Source organism: Mesoplodon bidens, assembly GCF_964165515.1.
Source record: "Mesoplodon bidens genome assembly, chromosome: 5".
Lineage (NCBI taxonomy): Eukaryota > Metazoa > Chordata > Mammalia > Artiodactyla > Ziphiidae > Mesoplodon > Mesoplodon bidens.
In genome coordinates this window covers 99,420,444-99,442,878 of record NC_138161.1, presented here as the reverse complement: position 1 = coordinate 99,442,878, position 22,435 = coordinate 99,420,444, and the positions used below count along the sequence as shown (strand labels likewise).

General features: G+C 44.4%; 1 protein-coding gene across 3 annotated transcripts in view; it reads left to right on the top strand.

Annotated features, from left to right (window-relative positions):
* Positions 1 to 5,586: 5,586 nt before the first annotated feature.
* KLHL6 (kelch like family member 6) overlaps positions 5,587 to 22,435 on the top strand; it is a gene marked incomplete at its 5' end in the record, with an annotated part of 55,418 nt that continues 38,569 nt past the window's right edge. For 2 of the 3 annotated variants that reach the window (XM_081235391.1, XM_081235392.1), the window contains one exon: positions 5,593 to 5,879. In XM_081235391.1, the coding sequence (XP_081091517.1) occupies positions 5,593 to 5,879 (287 nt within the window). Of the gene's footprint in view, positions 5,880 to 22,435 lie in introns of all 3 variants that reach the window. The other variant, XM_081235390.1, reaches the window with a different exon arrangement.

The window sequence follows — 22,435 nt, the reverse complement described above, 5'->3', positions numbered from 1 at the left end:
TTTTTTTAAATTTATTAATTTATTTTTATTTTTGGCTGCTTTGGGTCTTTGTTGCTGCGTGCGGGCTTTTCTCTAGTTGCGGCAAATAGGGGCTACTCTTTGTTGCGGTTCACGGGCTTCTTATTGGGTGGCTTCTCTTGTTGCAGAACACAGACTCCAGGCGTGCAGGCTTCAGTAGTTGTGGCACTCAGGCTCAGTAGTTGTGGCACATGGGCTTAATTGCTCCGCGGCATATGGGATCTTCCCGGACCAGGGTTCGAACCCGTGTCCCCTGCACTGGCAGGCAGATTCTTAACCACTGCGCCACGAGGGAAGTCCCTGGAGCTGTATGCTCTTAACAAGCCATTAATCCTCTATTAGCCTCAGTTTTCACATGCTTAAGATGAGGAACAAGAATACCTACTTCAGAGGACTACTGTAAGCATTAAAAGAGATATGGTTGACAAAGCCCTTGCTTCTGGTAGGTGTTCAATAAATGGTGACTATGTTACTATTATTATTGTTAACTTTTTTGTTGTCAAACAAAGCATAGATATAGAAAGTGACACACAGGGCTTCCCTGGTGGCGCAGTGGTTAAGAATCTGCCTGCCAATGCAGGGGACACGGGTTTGAGCCCTTGGCCGGGAAGCTCTCACATGCCGCAGAGCATGTGCCACAACTACCGTGCCTGCGTTCTAGAGCCAGTGAGCCACAGCTACTCAGCCCATGTGCCACAACCACTGAAGCCCGCGCACCTAGAACCCATGCTCCACTACAAGAGAAGCCACCTTAATGCGAGGCCTGCACACCGCAACAAAGAGTGGCCTCTGCTTGCTGCAACTAAAAAGAAAGCCCCTGAAGCCATGAAGACCCAACGCAGCCAAAAATAAATAAATTAATTAATTAATTAAATTTATTTAAAAAAAAAGAAAGTGACACACAAACTGTATAACCTAGTGAATTATTATAAGGCACATGCACCCTTGTAAACCCCATACAGTTCAACTCTACACTCATGCATGTAATGTATGTCATGCTTTTATATATATAAGGATATTTGGTGGGAGGGTGGTAGTGATTGTTTGGGATGGAGAGAGGGTGTATCACAATAAACTTCTTAGTGTTTTTTTTCCAGTTGGTATATTCCCATTTATTCAAGTTTTCTTTTAAATCTTTTAGTAAATTTCCTTAGTTTTCTCCTACATTTCTTGTTAAGATTATTCCTAGGCATTTACGTATGTTTTGTTACCATCATGAATGACATTATTTTTCCATTACCTTTTCCAACTGGATATTGTTGGTATACTGGAAAACAATTTTTATATTTTTATCTCGTTTCCAGCCACTTTTATAATTATTATTTTATAAACCTTGCAGAGTTGATGTCTCACTGCCCCCTCATTCACAGACTGTGAGTCAGGAAGGAGAGACTTCTTTGTAGGGAAATAGACGGTTTGTCTAGCTTGTGTAGGGCAATAGATGTCTCCTGTCTAAAAATCAATGATAGCCCCATACAGGGTGTTATCCCCACATGTAGTGATAGCCTCATATGGGCACATGGAAAAGTGGCAACTAAAGATTCTGAGAAGCAGGAAAGAAAGGATGCTGAGATGAGCCCTTCTGACCTAACGTTAGAAGAGGAAAAGGGGGATTCTCTCCTTCTCTTGGACAGAGCAGTGGAAATAGTAAGATGTTGGCAATGGTGGTGTTCAAGGCAGTGTGGCCCTGACAAATGTGGCAGTCAGAGGCCCAGAGCACTTCAGGGGCAGCTTGTGATGCTTTGATGCCATTGCGATTGTGACTGTGCCCTAGAAAGGCAGGCATGGTCTAGTTGGCCTTGTGAAGTCCTTACTGTCAGTCATAAGTTAAGCCCTTGATCATCAGGATGTAGCAGCAGAAAGCAGGAGCCAGAGCTTACTGGTCATTAGTTAGGTTGGTGGAGGGAGACCTTCAGGTCAGGGAGTAATGAAAGACAGAATCCCCTAACCATGATGGATCAAAGTCATAGATGCATTGAAGAGTTTCTGGGAAAACTTCTTCTTGGGATTGAGAGTCCACAGGATCACTAGAGAACAGTGGAAAATAGGAAGCATGGGCTTTAGAATCAACCAGACCTGAGTCCAAATCTCAATTCTGACACTCAATAGTTATGTGTCTTAATTTGGCTTCCTTCCCAAAGCAGACTGTTAGACAAGGATTAGGTGCAAGTAGTTTATTTGAGAAGCATAGTGATGGGATGGGGAAGTGAGATAGGAAGGGCAGGAATCCCTTAGAAGATGAGTGGGTTACTACATTGGCAACTGAAGTTCAACACTTGGGAGTCCTCTGAAAGACGGTGTAGAACACACTTCAATGCTGTCCCACAACGAGACAAGGAAGCTAGCAGTTTTATCTACCAACTTCTGGCCCTCAGTTGAAGGTCACTCTTGGGGGGCATTAACTCTCCAGCACCTCTGGTGAGTTGGCAAGCTCTTGTAGCTGGAGAATGCTCTCAGGCAGAGTGATGCTTTTGGTGTGTATGGGAAGTTTTGGTGGGTCACCTGTAGATGGATATGGGCATGACACCAATACTGTGTGCTGCAATTATGTGATCTTGTCTGTTTTCATGTCTTTAAAATGGAGATCAAAGTACTTAACTGCACTGGATTAGTGGGAAGATGAAGTGCATTAGAATTCACAAAGCACCTCTTGCAGTTCCTGGAACATAGTTTATGCTCAATAAATGGTAGTTTTAGTAGCAATAAGTTAACGTGAGGGAAAAGTGGCTCTTCCTCTGTAGCTGACTTAAGACTTGTTTCTATCAGTATAATTTGTGTTAGGGAAGATGGTTGACTGGGGTCAGAAGGGGCAATCCATGGCCTTAGGAATAGAGATCTTCCTTGAGTACAGCTACCCATTTGTATGGGGACAGAATCTGTTCCTTACAAACATCATAAAGCCAACTAACTTAGTAAGATATATTTAGATAGTTTTCTCAGTAGTAAAACTTTTGCCAATGCTTTGTATATTTTGCTGCCTGGTAGGAAAATAAAGGTTCCACAGGACAGATTTATTTTGCTTGTATCTGTAGAAAATATTTACAAGTTCATGCTGAATCTCAGAACATATCCAGGTTGACACAGATGCACTGATTGTGTTTTTTAACCTTTTCACTAAAATCTAATCATAGATCTTATCACACTCATGGTACAACTCTGTGTGTGCTTGCTTACTAGGAAAATGGAGGGTTTGGGGGGGAAGACAGCAGTTATCGGCTTATGTCAGGGGATGGGTTGGGTGGACTTGCGAGGTAAATATATGGAACACCATGAGGGAACTTGGTGAATAGGATCTACCATGAATGAAGAATTGAGTTATATTCTTAATTTTGGTGTTTTGGGGATGGTTGGATGGAGTTGGATTATGGCCAATGTTGTTTATAATCTGAGAGGTTCTAGAGGACAAAACGCCATGAGAGGCATCGGGTCATGTGTTGTCCTCAGCTCTACTAGACGGCATAGTTAGAGTCACGAAGGTGCAGTTCTGAGCTCTTCCCTGCCCAGGCCTGCAGCAGGAGTTCGGGTTGTGTGTGTCCTTGTGGCAAGCACAGGGGGATAACTGTATACCAGCCCACCTCCCTCTTCTGTGTTAACAGGTCCTGATTGTGTTCAACTATCAGATGGCTACTCCTTGATCTTGGGGGAGGTGGACTAGTCCCAGCACATGAATCATGTTTGGTGCAAGGCAATTATGGTACTCAATTTATATTTCCTGGAGTCTGGTCTGAGGTGGCCAAGTGACCTAGGAAAAGTGTGACGGGGATTTTAGGAAATAATTTTCTCTCTGATAAAAAGAGAGAGATGGAGGAGAAGAGGCCTGCCCCTTTTCATCCCGATGTTGGACCAGGGTTCTGTGAAGACATGGTGTTTGGTACCGTGGCAGCTATTATGTGACCATGAGGGTACACCTTTATCACACCAAGGGTGACAGAGTGAAAGATGGGAAAATCTTCTGTCTTTGATGACATCACTGAGCTTCTGGATCAACCTGGGACTCCACACCGCTAGCTTCTTATAATGTGAGACTCTTATTGTTTAAACCACTTTTGATGGGATATTCTGTCATTGAATCCAAAAGCATCTTTCTTTCTTTTTTTTTTTGGATGCACGCGCAGCTTGTGAGATCTTAGTTCCCCAGCCAAGGATTGAACTCGTGCCCCCTGCAGTGGAAGTGCAGAGTCCTAAGCACTGGACCACCAGGGAATTCCCAGAAGCCAAAAGCAGCTTGATTGACAGAGCTCTGGATGAAGAACAAGTGTTGGGAGAATATCAAAGGCCCCAATTTTAGGAGTAAGTATCCATGCGTAGAAGAGAAGAAGAACTGAGGCAGAACTGGGACTCTGGGAGAGGCTTCAGTCACCACTGACGAGGACAGAGAATTGGGCTCCTGCTGACCAGGAGGACTGGTAGTGCTCCCCACTGCTAGAAGGGGAATGAGAGCAGGAGCAGACAGCAGAAGCCGCTTTGGTGAGGCGCCGGCCACTGGGGCAGCTGTAGTGGGCAAGTCCAGCAGTTCTCTCTGTGGGAGACAAGGAACCAGGGCGAACACAATATTACAGCTCTGGTAGCCTGGTGGTCGTGGAAGAAACAGGGGCTTTAGAGGCAAGAACTGGGCCCTGCCACTCAGTTTCCTTAGCTATAAAATGAGGAAAGTCATATTAGTGTCACTGGGTTGTTATAAGCTTAAAATACCTTAACTCCTATAAATTTCCTAGGATATAGCAGGAGTTTAATAAAAGACAGTTACTTCTATTTAATGGAGACCTGCAGAGGCAATGAAAATACTTCATGATCCACTACTAGATGCATACCAATAGATGCTGGGTGAGATCAGGCCAATTTGAGACTTCCCAGGGCAATCTGGTGTCGACCTACCCTGATTGGTCTTCTAAGAGAGAAGACCTTGGGGATGGAGTTTCTGGAGACCATTTCTTCTCTGCCCCCAGAGGCATATCTAAAACAATAGACATTTTGCGGGGAAGGGGAACATGAATATTTGCCATGACATTGTTTTCCCCTGAGCAGGGAGGAAGACAAAGACAGATGACATGCAGAGCTGGTAGAAATGAGAATGCCAAAGCTAAGTGGGTTTTCCAAGGTTCCCGAGGGACTGGTCTGGGGCACATCGTGGGGTCTCAGACTCCTGGGAGGAAGCAGGAGGAGGATTTGGAATGTCCCCTGCCCATCCCATCATTGACACCTTGGGTTACAGAAGCACCAAAAGTATGAATGTAATAACCAGAACCAGAGGCTTCCTGCTCACGGATGTGGGGGGGCGGGGGAGGTGGACTGAAATAGCCACACAGCACTAATAGCAGACTCTGAGAAGCCACTCCTTTTCACTGGAGCCCCTTCCTACACAGCCTTCTAAGTAATTTCTAAGCTTGTGATGATTACAGAAAGAAGAAGAATAGAAGTTACTGGCGTTTGTAGTAACAGGATGAGAAAGTGCAAGACTTCCTGTTATGTGTGTGTGACAGCTGGTGATAAGTGGAGGGCCCTGCACAGGAAATCCGCTCAGCTTCTGCAATGTGACCTGCCTGAAACTTGGGCACTTCTTCAGTCTGGATGTTGATGGCAGGACAAAGGGGCACCTGGACCATGGACAACGCGGTAGAGAAGAGTTTGGAAGGGCCCCTGGCACCTTCTACAGATGAGCCCTCCCAGAAAAGGGGAGACCTGGTAGAAATCTTAAATGGGGATAAGGTAAAATTTGACGACACTGGACTCTCCTTAATTCTGCAGAATGGCCTGGAGACCCTCCGAGTGGAAAACGCTCTGACAGACGTCATCTTGTGTGTGGACATTCAGGAATTCTCCTGCCACCGCGTGGTGCTTGCCGCGGCCAGCAACTATTTCAGGTCAGCACGCCTAGACCAGAGTCAAATTGGGTGCAGGTCATCAGGGAAATCTGTACTGATGTGAGAGCCCAGTGTAACTAGTTGGCTGTTGCATTTACGGTTTATATATTTATTTCTGTTTGTGTGTCTATTCAAGATTCAAAAAAGGAAGCTATTAAACTTTAAAGTTTAGAATTTAAGTCATATTAAGAGAGATTGCATCTTTTAAAGGTAATGTTTATACATTATGGTGAACCTTAATGTGTATGTGTCTTTGTTCCAGAGGGTGGAAAATTACCAAAGTTATGGGGATTTTCCCCCCACCACCTGACTAGTGTGTTGGAAACATAATGCTGTCTTTGTTCACCAATAGATGTAGAGAAAACAACGTGGCCACTCAAAGTTATCCAATGATCTGCTGAAAATTAGGGGCTTCTGTTTAAGTGCAGTGAGTGGGTAGGAAGGGAAAGCAGTTACAAAGGTGCTTTAGAAGTGAGAGGCCACTACTTACAACAAATTCAAGGGATCTGGGTTCCATCCCACTCTGCCCCTTCCTGAGCCTGTGACTTGAGGCAAATCACTTAATGCTCTGAGTTTCTGTTTTGTCATCTGTAAGATGGGGACAATAATGCTTACCTCTCAGGATTATTGTGATAATTAAATATGAGAGGGAAAAGAGTCTCACATAGGGCCTAGCATCTCGTAGATGCTCAATATATCTCTGTTGAAATTCTTCTCCTCATTCTGCTTAGTTCAGCTAAGAGCTGTGCATTGGGCAAAAGCTTGGGGGTAGGGCTTTCCTGGTGGCGCAGTGGTTGAGAGTCCACCTGCTGATGCAGGGGACACGGGTTCGTGCCCCGGTCCAGGAAGATCCCACATGCTGCGGAGCGGCTGGGCCTGTGAGCCATGGCCACTGAGACTGCGCCTCCAGAGCCTGTGCTCCACAATGGGAGAGGCCACAACAGTGAGAGGCCCAGGTACCACAAAAAAAAAAAAAAAAGCTTGGGGGTAGGAATGTGGGAAAATCAGGAACCCAGTGAATTCCACTGGATCCAGAGTTCTCCAGATCGATGTAGACATGGTGGGAACCAGTCCCCAAAGGAAATGTGGAAGCAAAAGGTATTTGGAGAACTTGAAAAAGAAATACCCTTGTAATTCTTCTTAATAAGATTCTTCTTAACTCTTTGTTCTGGCTGAGGAAATTAAAAACTATTTACCTATGTAAATATCATGGAAGGTATTTTAGTTTTTCATTTTTTGATATGCTTAGGGGAAAAATTCAAAAAGCAAGGTTGACAGATTGTTGTGGGACTGATTAGGTACCGATGTATATGAGGCAAGAGGATATATGGGTTTGTAGGCAGCAGGGCCTGCTATATGCCAGACAGACAGTTATCTGATTTTATTTTTGCAGCAGCATGATGAAGGTGGCTGATATGCCCTTTTACAGATGAGGAAATGAAAACCCAACATTACATATCTAGTCATTGCTGGAGCAAGGATTGGGCACATTCTAGAAATTTTTGTTTTTATTGCAATATAAACTGCCCTAGATTGGAGGCTTTATTCCACAAGAAGTATATAAAAGGTAAAGTGTAGGCACGGCCATAACACTGGGTTCACATAGATAAACACATTATTCACATTATTATTCACTCTACCAATATTGATCATATGATTTCACATTGATCACAACCCCTTTCAGAAATGAATGACAGTCAACTTAGCTGATGTGCTGAGCACTCACTTTCAGGTTTAATATTTTTGTTTTGGGTCACTAGAAAACTGCTATTCTAAAATATATAACCGGGACTTCCCTGGTGGCGCAGTGGTTGAGAGTCCGCCTGCCAATGCAGGGGACACGGGTTCATGCCCCAGTCTGGGAAGATCCCACATGCTGCAGAGCGGCTGGGCCCGTGAGCCATGGCCGCTGAGCCTGTGCGTCCGGAGCCTGTGCTCTGCAACGGGAGAGGCCACAACAGTGAGAGGCCCGCGTACTGCAAAAAAAAATAAAAATAAAAATTATATATACATATATATATATATATATATATATATATATATATATATATATACCCAATTAGCAATTTCATTAGCTGCTTGACCTGGCTATGAAACAGGACCGCTGGCTGTGTGCTCTTGAGTACATCAATGCTTTCTCCAGTCCTGGGGTTTCTCAGTCTAAATAGAAGGTGTTTGGGCCCAGGTCCTTCCAACCCTGCTGATGTAGGGTGCTTAGGGAAAGTGTGTGCCAACCCCAGAGGCAGCAATGGGCAACAAGAAGTTGGAGGCGGCCATGCGGTGCACGTGTCTGCCTGTGGATGAAGAGTTTCTTCCCAAATTGCGTGGTTATGAAGGGAAATTCCTTCCATTCTCTTTTGATTCTTATTTTGGTGTTTCCAAGGTGACTGTCCTCCTATAATGACCACAGTCCTGGAGACAGGATTCATTTTTCCGGTACTACTATTAAAAATAACTTCTTTTGTTGAACACTTATTGTGGGCCAGTCCCTGTGCCACCTGTGTCACATACACTGTCCCACTTAATCCTCATGACAACCCCTCTGAGGTGGGGAGTTGTCTCCCCATTTCCAGATGAGGAACCAAAACTTGGAGTGTCTCAGTTAACGCAGTGCCCAAGTGAGATTTGGACCTAGGACTGACATTAAGTCTGACGTTGCCTCACCGCCTGTCTTGCTTTGTTTCTAAGATTTTGAAAAGCGTTGGTAGCCAAGTTCCTCTTATGCTCAGACTTTGAAAGGGCAGAGAGTCTGCTCTGTCTGAGAAGCTTCTGACATAGCCCTCTGTGCTCTGGAGGGCCTGAAGCTGGTTGTAAAATTATGTAGGGTTTTTTTTCTTTATTCATTGAGAACATAAATATTTTCCACTAAGTGATTGAACCATAGTTTATTTAACCAATCCTCTATTGATAGACATTTGGATTGTTTCGAATTTTTTGCTATTGTAAACAATGTTATAATAAATAATCTTATACGTCATTTCATATGCATCCAGGAGTGTCTGGGGGTGCATTTCTAGAAGAGGGTTTGCTGCATCAAAGAGAAATGTATCTGCGGTTTTAATGGATATTGCCAGATTCTTCTTAATAGGGGTTCAATAATTTTGCAATCCCCATGGCCTTGCCAAAAGAGGATGGCATCTAATTTTGGGGTTTTTCCCAAACTGATAGATGAGAAACACTATCTCAGGTTAGTTTTAATTTGTATTTCTCTTATTTTTTATAAGGTCGAACATCTTTTCATATGTTTAAGGGTCATCTGCAGTTCTATTTCTATGAACTCTCATTTCATAGCCTTTCAAACTTTCATTTATATCTTTTTTTTTTTTTTTGCGGTACGCGGGCCTCTCGCTGTTGTGGCCTCTCCCGTTGCGGAGCACAGGCTCCGGACGCACAGGCTTAGCGGCCATGGCTCACGGGCCCAGCTGCTCCGCGGCACGTGGGATCTTCCTGGACCGGGGCACGAACCCATGTGCCCTGCATTGGCAGGCGGAATCTCAACCACTGTGCCACCTCATTTATATCTTTTTAAATCAAAATTAATTTTTATCAAAGTACTATGTGCAAATAGTTAACAAAGAGTCAAATAGTATTTAAAGGCTTATAAGGAAAACCAAAAATTCCTCTTCACTTCCTCCACCCTTCAGTCTTGGTCACTAGAGCCCACCATTTTCAAAATTTAGTTGTTTCTGTTTCTTCTGGTATTATATTTATATTTCTACAAAATACTCTTATACTACTCTTTCTTCATTTCTCAGGGTTAGACATCATTTATTAATTTTCTTGTAGGTCTGATAAGGATTTAGTGCTTATACCTAACTCCCTTCCCTTCCCTATCATCTCTCAATATAATGTTATCACATTTTTGATACATTTGGATTAAGAGTTTACATTATATCTATGAAAACATTGTTTCCTGTTGAGCCAAATTGTGTTTTATGATTACATTTTCTTTCTTGTAAACCTTCTTGTCTTTCCTGAAGTTAATAACTCACTCTTTTTTCCATTTGCTTAGTTTTTGGGGTATCTTTTGCTCACAGCCTCTCCACAGTGATCTTTCAGGTCTCCAAATGCATCAGAGGATCTACCACTTCTTTATCTTATCACTTCCATTACCCTATACAGCTTCTCTGAACCTGCTGCCCAGCTGTTGTCTAGCTGCATATGTAACCACGGTGGCTATAAATAGGAACTGTATTAGTAACTCAGACAATGTAGTTCTCTTTGGGGGCCTATTTAAAAGTCTGCAATGGAATGAGGAATCTGGGAACACACGTAGAGTTGAGGCTGAGAAAAGGGTGAGGGAGAATAAAGCTTAGAAAAATCGAGGGAAGCACAGATTTAACATTTATAATATTTTTTAAAAGTTTATAAGATTACTAGTGTCTTTTATAAGATTGCTCCAAAGCTGCCATTTGTGTTTTGTCTCTGGACAGGTCCCCAGATCAAAGTCATTAGAAGCGCTTGTGCATCCTGCATACAGGGCCCCACTTCCCAAATGATCTCCATTTAAGCCAGTGGTTCTGTCCATTTGCAGGGGAGCAACTCACTGCAGAATATGGCAAATTCTGATGTTGACCCATAAGGGCAACCATGCTGTGATTCCCAGGGTTGGCAGAGGGAGGGGGGTAGTGCTGATGTAGGGAGGGGTCCCCAGGCTACTCAGTCCTACGTGATGACTGGCTCTTCCTACATGAATATATAAGCTTCCAGGCTGAGGCTGTCAACAGCAAGCTCCTTTGTTGCTGCTCCTTGGCCCCTGCCTTGCACCTCAGTACCTCAGTCTCTGGGTCTGGTTCCCTGAAGCTATGATAAGGGGACTTTAACCACTAGCTACAAAAATCAAGCACAAGGCCAGGAATGGGAAGGGTACTGTGGGCACAATCTATGAATAATTATTCTATATTAACCAATTACTGGATGGCAGAAAGGGGGGCAAGAGACTACTCATAATTTCTGTTTATATGTAATCCTTTGCATTTTCTCCATAATGACATACAATATCTAGAAAGGAGGCAGTAAGTGCAGGTGGTAGAATAAACAAGAATGAGTTACAGCCATCTGGGTCTGGATTGAAGATCTGGCTAATGGCAAAAACATTGAGAATTGCTACTGCCACAGTGGGTACTGCTGATGAACTCAAATGGACTGATGATTGTACTTGGCATTGATTGGCACTGGGTTCTGTATTTTACACTTTAATATTGTCCTTTTGGCAGAACGAATATGGTGGTTAATATTTAAGTACTATAGGTCTATAATCTCTTATCTGCAATTTCAAAATCCCCAAAGTGCTGAAAACGGAAAAGTTTTTCATAATTTATTAGACGGCCAAATCCAACTGGAACCCCACTCATCTCCTCTTCTGAACTGAGAGGAGGCTACTTAGAGTCTTTATTATTTCACTTAGGACAACTATTCATATGTTCACTGCTGAGGTGCTAATGTGTTCGATTAAGGAGTGCTGGAGGTACTATGTAGTATTCATGATATGGTAATAGCCAAACAATTCTGAATGCCAAAGCACATCCAGCTGCAAGATTTTAGGGTAAGGGATTATGGAACTTTCTGATAAAGTTAATTTTCATTTTGATATTTTTCTTCTACCTTTTTTCATCTACATATTTTAATATACTTGTAAACATAGTTTATGTATAATTTGCATCTTGCTTTGCACCCTTTTTTCTTAAAACCTTTTCCCCATAGTGCTCATAGTTTTCATAACTACTATTTATTTATTTATTTATATAGCTACCATTTTTAACAGAAGCATAATATGAAAATCATTCATCGTGAATATAGGTTGTTTCCAAAATTTTGTTTTTATAAGGTATGTAGTCATAAACACCTTGTATTAAGTACTTTTCACAGCTTGGAAAGTGGAAAGGCTAACATTTTTTTAGCATTCATGCATGCCAGGAACATTGTTGGATTCTTTTTCGTTTCATTTAATCTTTTTTTATTAAATAACGACACGTAGATAGTATTGTCTCCATTTCACCCTCCAGAGAATTCACTTTGCTAGGAAGAACGGTTTCCCTATTGGGATCCAAACTGAAAACAGACCTCTCCACTGGGCAGAAATATGGCCGTTAGGACATTTCCTGTGCAAGACCATTAACTCCCCTTCCCTGCCATGCACTAGTGTGGTCTACATAAGCTGAAAATGAGGAGAAGATGTAAAAATTATTGCCTCTGAGTGCTTGCACACACATGCACAGGCAGGATATAGTAGGAACACTCACCCAGTTTGTGTCTGGGGGCTGATCTGACAGATGCTGGTAGCAAAGACCCAGCATGCCTTAGGGTACTGGCCTGGGTCAAAGGGCTAAGTGAGAAATCAGGAGGCAGGTCAGGGTGTAGGTGAAGAGACAGTATGCTTTCAAAGTATAGGACCTCAAGAACCTATGAGACATCATTGCGGCTGGAACCAATAACTGTTGATACAGTGGAGAGAACACTATCCTAAAATTCTGTCACTGGAATTTGAGTCCAGACCCTGCCCCTTCTTGGCTGTGCAAATGTTGGAGGAATCGTTTGGCTCCTCTGAGGCTCAGCACCTTTATCAACAATACAGTGAGCCTGGACTTCCCTGGTGGCGCAGTGGTTAAGAATCCACCTGCCGGGGCTTCCCTGGTGGCGCAGCGGTTGAGAGTCCGCCTGCCGATGCAGGGGACACGAGTTCGTGCCCCGGTCCGGGAAGATCCCACATGCTGTGGAGCGGCTGGGCCCGTGAGCCATGGCCGCTGAGCCTGTGTGTCCGGAGCCTGTGCTCCACAACGGGAGAAGCCACAACAGTGAGAGGCCCGCATACCACACACACACACACACACACACACACACAAATATATATATATATATATATATAAATATATATATATATATATATATATATATATAAAATATATATATATATATATAAAGAATCCACCTGCCAAGGCAAGGGACACGGGTTCAAGCCGTGGTCCGGGAAGATCCCACATGCTGCATTGCAACTAAGCCCATGCGCCACAACTACTGAGCCCGCACACCTAGAACCCGAGCTCCGTTAACAACCTCAACAAAGAGTAGCCCCCGCTTGCTGCAACTAGAGAGAGCCCGCGCGCAGCAACGAAGACCCAACAGAGCCAAAAATAAGCAAATAAATAAATAATTTTATTTAAAAAAAACAAAGCAAACAAAAAAAACCAATACAGTGAGGCTAATGATTTGTGTCTACCTATCCTGGTGAGTTACTGTGAAATACACATAATAAAACAGATTCACTCATAAATTTATTTGCCTAAACATTTTATGCATGGTAGTAAGTCATATTTCTTAGTTCCAAGGAATAGAAATCAACTGGCTCTTTTGAGAAGGGGATGTAGGTAGGTAACTCACAGAATCCTCCGGAAGGCTGGAGTACCAAACTCAGAAAACAGACAGGAGCAAGGGAGGCCAGGCAGTGGCCAGGACCACAACCTAAAGCCGCCACCTAGAACCCTTGTGGGGAGGACTCCCTTGCTGCTGCAGGACCTTTGAGGCCAATGCTAGCATGGCTGTGGCCCCTGGCACTGCTGCCGCTGCAGTCTCGGGAAACTGGAGGCTGCTGCTGCTTCTGCTGCCTCTACCAGAACGGGTTTTCCTCTGTTCCTGCCTCTGCACCACCAGCTCCCAGTTCATAGCCTGGTGTTGGTTTAGCTGATTGGTCAAGTCTGAGTTACACATGTTAAGGTATTAACTGTGACAAGCTGGAAAGTGAGCATCAGACTTTGCAGCTTCTAGATAGGGAAGTGGCTTCTGCCACAAACTACATCTCATTCAGAGGAAGATTTGCCACACCTCAGGAGGGTTTCAGATGCTGGGCAACCAAAAATTGCCAAGGGTCCATTACATGCAGCGACTATGTGACAGGCCTGCATCAGAGGCAGAATAGGGCTTAAAGTAATATGAGATAAACAAGTATTAGGGAATTCCACTGCTCTTGTCACATATGCATCAGAGATAAGGATTCTGAGAACCTAGAAGACAAGAGGACAATTACTTGCACTTTCCTTCCTCCTCTCCCTCCAAATTGTGGGTAGGCCTGGGCATACCTGTGAGAGTATATGGCATCATCCATCATATATGGACTAGAATCAGGCTGAAAGTGTGAGCTACCACTGCAGTAGCTGGCATTCAGCAGACACCCTGTAAATGTTTGACATGAATAAAAACTTGATATTCCTCCTGCAGGTTCTGTCACTAAGTGGCATCCTGGTCAGAGCAGGAAGTCCTCAAAGAGTTGGGAGGCCATTGCACAACTTTAGAAAAGGGAAGGATGATAAAGTGTGGTCACCATAGGAAAAATTAGAAGGAGCAGTGAGAACATCCAAATGCTTCAGAATGTTGTGGATTCAATAGGTCACTCATGTGACCATCTGGACACAGATGTGCTATGCCTACAAAGTGACTCCTGCAGACCTTTCTTAGGATTGGAAGATGCTGGGCAGAGGTTGCTGCCTTAGGGCAGAAATGCAATCAGGTCCTTTGAATTTTCAATAAAATGTAAGCTCTATCATCTCCACCCTGGTGTCTAGGGCATGTGGATCTTCTTTCAATCAAGAACAGAAAAAAAATTCTTCTCCAGTTTTGAATAATGTTCCGTGCAGCATTCAACTAAAACACAACAGAGAAATACTTTCATCATTTACATCTTAAGTTCTGAGCTTTATCCCTGCATCAAGTACATGGATATGTAACAGTCTCTTTATGAAAATGCCTTTGCAGAACTAAATTCTAATATAGTAAATGCCAAACAGTCCCTGAGAAGAGATGGTCAGATGCAGAACATCTGTGTTCTTGGTAAAACCTCCTTGGACCTCACCATCCATCTCATTGCTCAATGTTCCTGTATTAGTCAGCATTCTCTTGGTTGCAAGGGATAGGAACTCAAAGTCAAACCAGCTTAGGCAAAAGAGGAAGGTATTTGGCCACATAACAAAAGCATAGGAAGGGCCGGAATGTAGCAGAGCCCAGGAGGAAGAGGAACAAAGGCCTTGAATGCAGTCAGGGAGATTTCTTCCCATCCATTTGGCTTCTCTCTCAGGTAGGATTACTCAGGTGCACTTCTGCCTCATGATAGGGAATTTGCCTGTTGGCAGCTCTGAGACTCAATTCTCCCAGCTTTTGTTCTAGGGAGAAACTGAGAGGCTAGCTTCAGTTTGAAAGTCCGCAGGAAAGACTGATTGGCTCAGTTCCATTCAATTACCCAGTCCTAGACCAATCACTGTCAGGAACATGGGGCACAACGGTCAGCCCAACTTAGCTCAGGAGTCTATTGTTGGACGAAGAGGTGAGTGTGTGTGTGTGTGTGTGTGTGTGTGTGTGTGTGTGACACAGAGAGAAAGAGAGATGTCTATAAAAAGATGAGAGCTCCTACTTGAACCACATAGTTTGAGTGGGACCTGGGTGGGGAGAAGAGCATTTTCCAGAAAGAGAAGGGGGGGGTACTGGACAAAAGGAAAAATAAATTTCCATTAAAGACAGATAACAGATCCTGGCTTACTTTTTAATTAGCCAACTTGTTATACTTCTGTATTTGCTTTGGCTGTCAGGAAGCTCAGTGCATTAGCTTTCCTTAGCCTAGGTTTCCATGATATATTCTCCTCCTACTTTAATTCCTTAGTTCTTATCTTCTTATTTTTTGTTGTTACTGTTTTATTTTATAATACCTCTGCTGCTTTAGTATAAGCCGTCTCAAGTTCTTTTGGAGAAGCCATTTCTGTATAAAGATAAATCCCCATTGCTATGAAAGAATATCATTTAGCCAACCTGTATGTCCTCTGCCAGCTGTAAGGATTCTTTTATTCTTTTAGTACATGTAACTTTTATGGAAAGCTTCAAGGCCACAATAATTGCAGGAGTGCTGACACTGTCATGACTTTAAAACACAATCAGGGACTTCCCTGGAGGTCCAGTGGTTAAGACTCCTTGCTTCCACTGCAGGGGTACGGGTTCCATCCTTGTTGGGGAACTAAGGCCCTGCATGCCATGCGGACAAAAAAAAAAAAAAAAAACCAACAAAAACCACACAATCAAACCAAAAGTTGCATCATAGCTTTTTCTGAGGAGACACTCAGGGATCTATAAAAATTAATGATCAGCAGCTTTGCATATAATGATCCAGGTCTAGGGTCAAGTAAGAGCTGACTGGCATTCAAAAGATCACATCATGTAGAGCAAGCTCAGGCTTGCAGGGGGCTGGTGTCGGGGGAATTAGGGGAGCAGCAGATGCCTGGTGAGTAATTCCAGGAAGGTGAGGTTGGTGGACACAGCACACAAAAGAAACAGGACAAAGAGAATGGAGATCAGGAAATTTAGGAAAGTTCTCAAATGACTGGCAGTATCCTTAAAGCTCAGGATAGCAGGTTGGCTTGGCAGACGATGTCTATTTTACAGATGACCCCGAAGAAGGAGCGGGGGAGAATTCTTAGTAATTGCTGTGAAAAGCTGCACTCCTTCCACACTTCTTCGTGTACCACTAGTGATCTATAGGCCTTTAATTGAGGAACACCGGATCATATAACCTCTCTTAAGGTGCAAATATCTGGGGGTTGGGGGCACAAAATATTAAGCTTTCAGTACTATGGTGTTGAGTGGGTTTAGAGAAATTCCACCCACTTACCCATTCACGTATTCATCCAACTGGCACAAATTTATCAAGGCCAGGCACTGAATGTACAAAGGTGAATGAGTTATGGTCCTTGCTTGACTTCGAAATCACAATAAGTTGGAAGAGAGAGACAGGTAAATCAGTGTTTCAGTACTGGGTAATGAGGGATATGATAGAGCTCTGCTTATGGAAGGGGCATGAAATTGTTACCGACCCTTTAGAGTCGTGCCCCAACAAGGGTCCTCCTGCCTGGTGTCACTCGTGCCCATAGAACGAGACCAAGTTTGGTTCTGAAGCAAAGGAAGGGTTTATTCTTTGATCAGAGAACGGAGAAGTGCCAGCTGTCACTCTAGAGCGCACACTCTCCCGAGAGGCCGTGGGTGGGGCTGCTTTTATAAGGCTTTCCTCGGAGGGGAGGGTACCGAGTTCTCACTGGGCTGGCGCAGATGTGCTGCCCACACTCCGAATTGCAGTACAGGGCACAGCATCTCTGCACACGGCCCACCGCCCTCTTGAATTGCGGTGTTTAGCGCAGCGCTTCTGCTCACAGTCTGGGAGCTGAGGTGTCCAGCCCGGTGCTTCTGCCCAGGGAACTCTAATCTGATGAGTTAGTTAGGTGCAAGGCCTCTGCACATGACCCCCTACAGGCAAACTAAGCACAAAAGAAGACGTTAGACCTTATCTTATCAGCTAGAGTCCATCTTATTTTTCCCTGGGGACCCCAGTGGGCTTTGCCAGTGACAGAGTCAGACTGGAGAAAAAGCAGTGAGCGAAGGCTTCCTGGAGGAGGTGATATCTGAGCAGAGTTTTAAATGATGAGTAGGCATTGGACCAAGGGGACCAAGAAGAGGGGAGAAAGGGAGCTGTGTTCCAGGCCGAAAAAAGCCACATCTGGGAAAGTATCATGCAGCGTAAGGACAGGGACCACAGGTAGAAGATTAAAGTTGGAGTAAAGAATATGTGTGGGCCAAGAAGGCCAAGAGAGATTGGCAGGATAGGGTAGCATGAAAAGTTTGTTGGGTTAGGAGGGAGAGTGTGAAATGTACCTTATAGGAAGTGGAAGACGGGGAAGAGTTTTTAATGAGGAGAGTGATCCAACCTCTCTGTTAACCCTTTGGGCAGTGATGTGGAGGCCCTGATAATCTAGGGAGACCCTCAGGTGGTTGCAGACATTACAGGTGGAGGAAATGAGGTTGGAATTAAGGCTGAGGCAGTGGGGACGGGGAGACAGTCTCAAGTGACATTCTGAGTCCTCTCTAAGGGCCCTCAAGGCAGCCAGACAACAGAGAGCCACACAGAAAGGAGGGGGGCAGCACTGGCTGGTGAGAAGGGGAGGAAGAAAGCAGGGCTGGGGACTGGAAGACAAACCAAACTGGAAGACAAACCATACTTCTCTGAGCTTCAAGACTGGAAAGAGAAAGAGAAGGCAGTGTAATTTTATCAGTCCTCCACCCACCTGTGCCACCCCACTGTAGAGCAAAACCCGGAAAGAGAACAAGTAATTTCTTTCTTTCTTTCTTTTTTAAAGATTTGTTTATTATTTATTTATTTATTTTCTTTGGTTTTTTTTTTTTTTGGCTGCATCGGGTCTTAGTTGCGGCACGCGGGATCCTCGTTGAGGCATGCTGATCTTTCGTTGCGGCGCGTGGGCTCTTTGTTGTGGTGCGTGGGCTTCTCTCTAGTTGCAGTGTGCGGGTTTTCTCTCTCTAGTTGTGGTGCGTGGGCTCCAGAGCATGTGGGCTCTGTAGTTTGCGGAACTTGGGCTCTAGTTGAGGCATGCAAGCTCAGTAGTTGTGGCGTGCGGGCTTCTCTCTAGTTGTGGCGTGCGGGTTTCTTCTCTCTCTAGTTGTGGTGCGGGCTCCAGAGCACGTGGGCTCTCTAGTTGAGGAGCATGGGCTCAGTAGTTGTGGCACGAGGGCTTAGTTGCCCCGAGGCATGTGGGACCTTAGTTCCCCAACCAGGGATCAAACCCACATCCCCCGCATTGTAAGGCGGATTCTTTACCACTGGACCACCAGGGAAGTCCCAGAACAAATAATTTCAAAGTAACTCAAGCTCTGAATTTTTGTGTGTGTGTTTTTAACACTTTGAGGGAGACACACACCACAACTATTAAAATCTGTTCCCCTCTCTTATCCACATCTCTGATTGCTGCTGGCTTTTAGGATATCTTTGTATGAATTTTAAAAAGTTCTGTCTGGGTGGACCAGTTAGAAATATGTGCTTCTTCCCCTGGGGACTGTTGCTGTCCACATCAGGGCTCAGGACTTGGTGAGTGCAAATGGATGTCAGCCCCAACTCTGGCTCTGTCTGGGCAGCCCTGGGGGTAGCCCAGCCTGAGGTAACTCCTCCTTTGCCTCTTGCTTTAAAACTCCTCTCCATCCCCAGCTAGAAGATCTCCTTTCGCCCTCCCACTTTCCTCTGGATTCTGTATCATAAAAGCCCAAAGAACAGGCCTGGAAGTCCGGATTCCTCTGTGGCAGCTGGTGGTGGGAGAAGTCTGGAACACATATATGATCATCTTTGCCCTGTCACAGTAGGGATAACTTTTAGGACTGGGGAAGCCTCAACATTTGAATACCTTGGGGTGAGGATTGGGACCAGTTCGCATGTTTTTAAGTGGTCAGAGACAGGGAACGCTCAGAAAAATCTCTAAGCAGAGGCTGATCCTTGATTTCTGGATAATGACGTGGAAGCCATAAGGAAACCAACGTGGGGTATTGCGGGGGGGTGTTGAGATGGAAAATGTTTGGAAAAAGAGTGACAAGGAGCCTCCAGGGCAACAGCCTAGTCAGGATGTGGCAGTGGGTAGTAAGCACAAATGTTGACTCTGTTCCCAGACTAAGGGAAGTGAGAATCAGAGCAGACCTCATTGAAGAGGGTTGTGAGGGAAGCAGTGTTTCGTTTGCAGAAGCCAGGTTTCACCTTTGGGCAAGGAAGTGGAAGATGTGCAAAAGCAAATTAAGGTGAAGAACAACCACGATGTTTTGTAATGTAAAATCTCAGGAAGGAAGGCTTGGGATAAACACCATGGGCTTGGGGTTCTGATTTAGAGACTCACTGGAAAATATAGTTCTTCACACACATACTTTGCTCCAATCAATTGGTCTTGGAGGTCCTTGTTATTTATTCTCATGGCAGTTAGGGGAGAAATGTGGGTTTGGAGACAAGGGGAGTCCACTTGGCCTACAGGAGCAAGTATAGGACTGAGCTGCATGTGTAGCTTCCTTTTCATCCATCCATCCATCCAACAAATATTGAGTGCCTACTATGGGCCAGTAAATAAGAAGTGAGAGAGGAATAAAATCCAACCCTTGCCATTAAGATCCTCATGAATCTAATAGAGGGAAAAGACACATTAAAAATAGGCCCTATAGAGTGTACATAGAGAGTCCTGTCTGCAGCCCAAAGGTGTTGATGTAAACAGAGGCACATGTTGGAAACTGCTAGCTATTGATACCTCATGGAATGGGGACGTGGGTGCACAGATCAGACTGTGAAGAGCCTTGTATAGCAATGTTGAGAGTACTTTAACATTTCTTTTTCTGGGTACTTTTTATTTAGTCTTCTTTAGCATTTGGTTCCATTTTTTATTCAGGATTTCTCTTGTCCAATTGTGTCGGTCAGGACTGTGCATTGCAAATGGCAGATATTCAGTTCCAATTGGTTCAAGCATATAAAAAAAGAATTTATTTGCTCACATGATTTAAAAGTCCAGTGGTATTGGTTTCAGGGTTAGTTGGATCATTGTGCTCATATAATGTCATCAGGGCTCAGTTTCACAGTCTGTCTGTTGTCTCTCCTTTGTGTTGGTCTCTCTCTCAGGGGGGTCTTCACACATGGAAGCAAGAAGGTCTCCAGCAGCTCTGAACTTTTATTTCTCTCAGCTCAGCAACTGCAGTGGGAAGAGAGCTTCTTTTTCCCAGTAATTCCAGAGAAAGTTCTGGAGTTGGTTTCAATTGGACTGGCTTCTTCCTGTGCCCATCTGTGACCCAATCACTGTGGCTTGGGAGACATCCTACCAGACTGGTATTGGAGGAGGGGTCGTTCCCCAAAGGAAAATCTGGTTTCTCCTCCTAAAGTGATTAGGAATGATGTTGGGCAGACAAAACAAGAACTTCCCGTTATATCTTTGTGGCTGAATCATCACTGAATTCTGGCCACAAGCATTTGCTGTGACTGATGTTGATCCTGCCTGACCTTGCAGGTTAGTACAAGCCCTTCTTTCTGTCACAAACTTGGATGGGCTGAGGCCATCCATGGCATGCAGAGGCCTCAGCAATGGTCCCGTAGGGCTGAGAGGGACTCTGATTCTATAGAAACATGGCTGGCGTTCAGGTCCCCTAGGGGTACATGTTCAGCATCCTTGAGGAATGGTGAACTTGGGCAAGGAGCTTAGTAGAGGCAGTTCTTTTGAGGTCTGATGATTTTTTTTTTTTTAATTAAAAAAAATTTCTTTTTACATCTTTATTGGAGTGTAATTGCTTTACAATGGTGTGTTAGTTTCTGCTTTATAACAAAGTGAATCAGTTATATATATACATATGTTCCCATATCTCTTCCCTCTTGCGTCTCCCTCCCTCCCCTGATGATGTTTAGAGTCAGGCGTGGGCAGCTCTGGGGTTCCAGCTCGTCTGTCAGCTTGGAGCAAATACTGAGCCAGCAGCTGTGAATTCAGAGAGCTGACTCCAGGCCCCAGAGAGAGACAACAAAGTGCTGTTAGTCATGTCTCTGGAGTGGAAAGAGAGATGCCCATGAACCTCCCAATCCTTCTCTGAAGGCATCCCTCCAGGTGTGTGAGATTTACATGTGCACAGCAGATTAAGAACAGGGAATTGTGCACTGTTTGTGACTAATAGGGTTTTGCCACCACATCCTGTTTCAGAACTACTAGATCTAATGAAATGTGTTACTTGAATATAAGCTGCAGGGGCTCTGTATAAACAGCTAAGTTAGAGAAAGACTTAAGAGGCCAGGACAAGGCCTGCTTCTATCTAAAACCCCACCAGGGTGGGAAGTGGAAGAGGAGTACTACCCCCATCCCCACTTCCAATGTGGGGGCCAGCCCTAGGCCTCATGGAATTCTAGGAGGGCTGGATCTCAGAAGATGAGAATCTACAGGGAGGGAAGACTTTCAAGTACATGTCTGTTCCAGAACCACAGCCAGTTATTTCCTCGACCTGGACCTTTGTCCAATCTCCTCATTCTCAGGGTGAGCCAAGGGGAGGTAGGTTGGAAAGTGAGGTGACCTCTCTGTAGGGCATTGGTTCTTAAACTTTGGTTTGCAAAACAATTATGGGCAGGGGCCGGGTGAGCCAAATAACGTTCATATTCCCACTGTCAGAGATTTTGATTCAGTAGGTCTAGGATGGGTAAGGTTCAGAATTCTGTGTTCTTAGCAAACACCCCAGGAATTCTTATGCAAGCTATCCATGGAATATACTTTGAGACCCACTGTCCTTGAGGTTGGAGTGTCTGCAAGCCAAGGATGTGGGCAGGACTCATGTGTTGGGACAGGGTCTACGTGGTAGGGCTTAGGGAACAGCTTGAGGTCAGAAACGTGGCTGAGCCAAATGTCTACATACACCCTTTGTTTAGGAAATGGCAGGTGGAAGGTTTGGTGTCTTCAGCTTAGAGGTGCTGGGGGACTATAGTGATGTCATCCCTTGCTAGGTCACCCTTGCATCTGCTGACTCCCTGCTTCCTTTGGAGTGGAAACCCCTTTGATTGGCCATATTGGGTTTATATCCAATACTCCTTTCTTAACAATATAATGTTCATTGAGCAGCACATGATTACTAATTTAAAAATATTTTTAGCCAGTTTATACATATAGACATATAACCTTAAGTAGAATTTAACTCAGTTTGCAACCAGTGTTAGAGCTATTTCCAACCCTGAATACCTCACTGATGCAGAAGAATTA